Raw genomic sequence first — 6,000 nt, 5'->3', positions numbered from 1 at the left:
GATAGTTGTCTCATTGGCAATCATACCACATCTTCTTTTATATATTTTTAAGTTATTTTTGTAATTCAGAAAAATTTTGCGTTTCACCAAAACAAATTATCATTAATAATCTGACCTGTTTCATTTATCTGAACTCAGGAAAATAAATAACAATTTAAAATAAAATAAAATATTTCAACAAATTCAAATTTTGTCATTATATTCTATTGCATACATTTTTAGAAGTTTATTGTTTCCTGATTTTCTTGCAGGGCTCGCTACATGTCTCCTTGGAAGTTCCAGTTGTATAGATGTTTGTCGTCGTACAGTTTGACAGTCCACCTGTATTTGATTTTCTTGATATTGAACCTTCACCAAGTATAATAGTGTTCATGGTTCTACTGTATGTTAGGTAAGTAGGATTGGTATTTGCTCCATTGTGTAGACCCCTTTGTTGAGAAAATATGTTTTCTAAAACATCACTGTTAATTCGATTTGGAATAATTGATGAGGATATGCGTTGAAATCTATCTTTACACATTTCATCAAAACCCACCAGAAGTGAGGTAAGATCCTCCCTTGTTTGAAATGATAATAGGCACTTCTCTTTATCTTTGATTTCAGTACTTTGCTTAATACTAGCCTCCCAAGCTCTGAACCAATTCAGGACCTCTCTGTTCTCATCAAGTCTTTTATCAGAATACTGACATATGGGACGTTGATCCCTAAAATTTTTTGCAAGTACAGAAGTTTTTTTTAGAAATTCAATGCTACTGTTTAGCTCGTCACCTTTTTCTTTCAGTGAAATTTGGTAGCATTGCATTAAATGAAGCATATTTTCATTTAAAACATCCTCAGCTAGTTTATTCCGCATCTTTGATTGAGATGTGAGAAAAAAGTGTTCCATAGTTAACTGCTGATAAATTTTGAATGGGTTCACAGCTATGTCCCATTGGTATGCCTTGTACCAGTGCTCCCAAAAAATATGATTTGATTCAAATTTTAATACTTTTTTGTGAGTATTGAGAAGACCGCTTTTAGATATGTTGTTCCGAATTTTTTTCATAACATGGGAATAGTCCATTATAACATGTATATTTGGTTTTGAACTGTCATATATGTTCTTAATACTCATTGAAAACATTGTTTCTGATGTCTTACCATCAATTAATATCTTCATGAAGTCTCTGTTGTATTGAGCACCATCAAGACTAACATATGTTACTGTGAAACCAAACAATCCTAGCATTTTTACTGATTGCCAAAATATTAAAAGCATTTCAGATGGAGTGACTTGTGTCGTCGGATAATGTGCAAAAGGGAACCTGAAACCTGTATGTCCTAAAAACAAAAGTTGCAACACATGGGAAGCTAGTTGAAGACTTTCCTTACCACTGCAAAGAGTTTTCATATAGTTTGTTTCATCAAGTCCCTCATTAAAGCCAATGATTTCAAATGAGTTGCCTTTTTTGCGAAGTTCTAAGTCCTCCTGAATGGACATCTCATCCAACATAATCCCGCCTTCATAGCCACCTAATCCAATATTTTGGGCTAAAGCCTCATTTTTCATCCAATGTAAAATGTCTTTTTGTATTCCAGGTTCATGCTGCACTCTGTTTTTATACGTTTGGAGTAAACACTTGGACGGAAGAACCATAAATCCACTTTTTGCAAGATCTTCATATGCACGAGGAGAACGACAGTAAATTGATAGACACATTCTGATGATATCTTTATCCCAGCGCCTAGCATGAGGATTTAAATTAACAAACTGAGTTTGTGATAATAAAAAAGATTGTGCTTTTTCTGGAAAACCACCTAAAAATTGTTTTAATTGTAACAAATTATAGTTATTTACTGGTAAATCATCACATGGTTTCTGTAAAGTCTTGTTGTCATTTTGAAAATCATTGTCATTATTTTTGTTCTTAAATTTCCTGCATACTGCACATACATTTAATTTTGATTGAAATGGAACAACACCTTTGCAGTTTTTAGATCTGTACTTAAATATCGAATCATGACTGGTATCTGCACGATTTTCTCTCAGCGCATTTTCTGGTAAATCAATGATGTTGTTGATTTCAGATTCATCAACCCCAGAACAGATTATAAAGTTTTTAGCTAAGTCAATTATGCACTTAATACTTTCTTTAGACAATTCAAATGTGTCAGATATTTTTAAATCATCAAGAAAAACCTTTTTACCTGAAATTGTTACATTCCATATTCCAGAGGAATGAAAAGTAATTTCTGTTAAAATTCTGTTGCCATTGACTAAACAACCATTAAAGTGTCCTAATGTTATTGCATGGTCAGTTTTACTTATTAAAATGGTATTTTCTTGAATCATATTTGAAATGTGTTGAAATTTAAATTCATCTTCTTTTGAAACTGGAATCTTCCAGGCAAGTCCATAATAAACTTTGGTGAATTTTTTATAATTATTTTTACATCGCTTTGTTTTAGCCACACAATTCATAAACATTGGAATTTTTCTTATGATTCTTCCAATTTCATGGGTGGAAAATTCCAAATTTCTTTGTTGTATTTCATACAGTTCAATAGATGAGTTCTCATCTTGAAAGATATTCTCTGTCAGCCTAAAAAAAGATATTCTTTGAATTACAAAGTGTTGTTTTTGTAGCCTTAAACATTTGTTTTTGCTTTAAATATGCCTTGTTTTTGTTATTTTTGTTCATGAGTTACTGTCTCGTTGATGCATACCCAACATCTTCTTTTATTCATACATTATGGTACTAGATTTTCAAGCAACATTTTTTTTTTGCAAGAATGTATGCATAAGTAATATAAATCCCATAAAAGCTAGCTTCAGTAAATACAAAATATTCATTGATTGGGCATGAACAATTGTATTTAAGTTTATGTATTGAAATAGATATCCAGTTTTATTGCTATTTGTTTAAATTTTTATTATGTTAATAAAGTATAATGTCAATTTGCAGCTTTACAGTCTCTTTATATAATGAAAAAGGAGATGTGGTATGATTGCTAAGAAGAAATCTATCCACCATATTGCAATAGGTATCCAACTTTATTGCTGTTTATAAAAACTTGCATTATGTTTATAAAGTATATTGCCTTTAACAATATAAGCAAACAAAACAGGAGTTGTGGTATGCCTGCCAAGTAGGAAAGTGTCAATAATTAATTAATATGACTTTATTTAAGCAACTATAAGTCAACTGTACAGCCTTCAACAACGAACAATTTGTCAAAGACCATGCTGTTATGTCAGCTTCAAACATGAAAAATGTATCTATGACGGATAAAAAAAAAGGAAAATCAAATATGACAGACAGCAACCAACAACACACCAAATAGCAGGCTTCTGTATGCAATAGGATTATAATGTGATGTGGGCACTTCCCTGACTTGCACAGCAGTGTATAGAATTCATAAAAGACAAAAGTCAACAGCTACCTGTGTTATGTCTAGTGTTTGCACTGAAACTCTTAATTTCAAAAGTAATTTTTGTTTGCTGGGTACCGGTGTCTGTCTGAACTACATCTACCAAATATTTTCTTTATTCATCAAATTATAGGTTTGCTGCATTTTGGGCTTCTTTTAAAAAGTTATTTTCATCTTCAGTATAATAGCCAATGAGACAATCAGGAAATGGATTATCAATCCCAAATAAACTCGCATATGAGGTTTTAAGGATATTTTTTGTTGGCTTGCTGTCTAAATGATTATATTATATTTATTATACTTCTTGCGATGATCTAACTTTATGCATGAATATGTTCCATATGAGTTCAGTCAATTGATTCACTTCTCATAATCCTGCAATACACAGCAATACAAAGCAGTATATTGGACTTAGTAAGCAACCATTTGAATTTGAGGGGGGTATGGTTTTTTTTTTAGTCAAACTTTTTTCACCTCTTGCGAAAAACAATCTTTCTTTCATATGAAGTCATGAGGTCTAAGTATTTGCAATGTACGTCACTCAACAACGAAAAAAACAGTATCATATAGTCGGCTAGGACCCAGACAAAAAATATAAGTAAGTTAGAAAAAAAGACATATGAGACACATGAACCACTGACAACCATCAAACTGCAGGCTCCTTACATGGTACAGACACTGAAATAACTATTTCAAGTTGTGTATTTCCAGATTATTACATTTAAGATTTGCCTACCCCCCCTCCAAAAAAAAAAAATAATCTAGTATTTTTATCAGGAAAGAGACTTACTAACTAAATTAACTAACTGTTATATAACTAATTTTGACTATTAAATTACAATAAATAAATACCATGAAACTAGCGAACTTGTCTCCTCCATTTGTTCTACAATTCTGTTTTAACTGTTAAGATTCTGTTTTTGGCGGATTTGTAGTTAGCGGGGAAATTATTGCGGGAAATTTCATTTCGATAATTTGGGTACTTATCGTCAGGTAGAGAGTATTCATCCGAGAAGTTCCGAATAACAAGATGTTACCTCCCCTTTCGTCTGAATCGTTGCGAAACGGCTAGAGTGCCAGCAACGTTGCTTTCGCCGGGAAATTTGAATGTTTCAACCTGAATGCTACCGAAGCTGCGTAAGGGTTCCGTTGATCGGGAAATGAAAATATGCATAGGATAGAAGAATTATTTAGGAAGAAAACGAGTGCATTTGTAAGGTATACAGTAATTTATTAATATTTTTAAATATTTTTTATTCCAAGTAGGTAAGGCAATCCAAGATGGCGACTTAGATCCCTTTAGGTTTTTTCAGTATACGGATATGGATAGTAAAGTGCACATTGCTAGAAAACAAAGAAATATCGATGACATCGTCAAAATCGTGAATAAAGTAACACAAATAGACAGGAAATACTAAAAAAAATATAAAAAACATTTATTAACAAAATTTTAATCTGCTAACCGAGTCCCTGTGCATGAAGCCACTACTTCGACATTTTGTTTTCGTAACAATTATTTGATCATCTTTGATATTTTTTTGATTAATTTATATACAATACTTCAAGAGAATTACATAAATGTTTTTAAAAAATAATCATTTTTTTTATTCAAAGATTTGAAAAAATAAATTATGACCTTTTGTCCTGTGACTTTCTGTATGTACAAGCAACGTCTATTTCTTTTACCCTGTATATTTAAAAAAAGTTAGTCGTGGCTAGTAAGAAAGCAATTAATTGACTTTCTTTTACGATACATCATTGGCACCTCGTCAGGGTCAGGATCAATATATAGCCATTGAAGCTCTACATTATAATTTAAAATACTCTTGAAAGAGTTTTCGAGCAAATTAAATCATAAATAAATCCATAAAGTTAAAGATATTATAACTGCCATATCGTAGAAATTACTTAAATGCAAGCAACGACAAATTTATTTACACTTACATGTAATAATAAGTACACGTGCACTAAAAAAGTAAATAAATGCTTTAATGTATAAATATAGACTTGCTTACATATATAGGTGATTTGAGAATCAACAACTAATACACTTTACAATACTTCATTAATTAATAGTTTACTACATTACTTTATTATCAATATATATTGTCCCCAGGGGTGACTGGGGAATAGAAATATGGTCACTAGGTCTTCTCCCGACCGGCAGTAATACGCTTGCCAAAGTGGGGCGTCCGTTTGGCTGTGTGGGATGTATTCTCAGTAACGTCCGGTCAGATTGGGGACGTTAAATCCGATGCCTCGTGTAAAGAGAATGCCACGCTCTTTGCACGTTAAGAACCCTTGCAACAACTCTTTGAGGGGTCCGTACGTGGCCTGTTGCAAGGCAAAATTTCTGTCCCTTTCCAATATACCGTCATTTTCCCGTGGCAGTCCAAATTTCCCCATCCATCATCCCAGATGGCCTGTATTGTGACAAGACCTACCTGTTATATTTATTGTGAACTTGTTCTCGTCCTGAATATGCATGAAATATTTGCCACTAGTCTACACATTAAGCAACCAACAATCAATCATTCAATCAATTAGTCATTGCAATATTTCTATGACTTAGTTCTTTCACTTTGGGGG

General features: G+C 32.4%; 1 protein-coding gene across 1 annotated transcript; it reads right to left on the bottom strand.

Moving 5' to 3' along the window:
* Positions 1–201: 201 nt before the first annotated feature.
* LOC143043603 (uncharacterized) lies at positions 202–1,604 on the bottom strand. Its single transcript, XM_076215834.1, has one exon. It carries the CDS (start codon positions 1,547–1,549, stop codon positions 227–229), a length of 1,323 nt encoding a protein of 440 aa, XP_076071949.1. The 5' UTR covers positions 1,550–1,604; the 3' UTR covers positions 202–226.
* Positions 1,605–6,000: the final 4,396 nt, after the last annotated feature.

This window comes from Mytilus galloprovincialis, chromosome 8, assembly GCF_965363235.1.
Source record: "Mytilus galloprovincialis chromosome 8, xbMytGall1.hap1.1, whole genome shotgun sequence".
Lineage (NCBI taxonomy): Eukaryota > Metazoa > Mollusca > Bivalvia > Mytilida > Mytilidae > Mytilus > Mytilus galloprovincialis.
The sequence above is the reverse complement of the archived record's forward strand: the minus strand, read 5'-3'. Positions and strand labels throughout refer to the sequence as shown.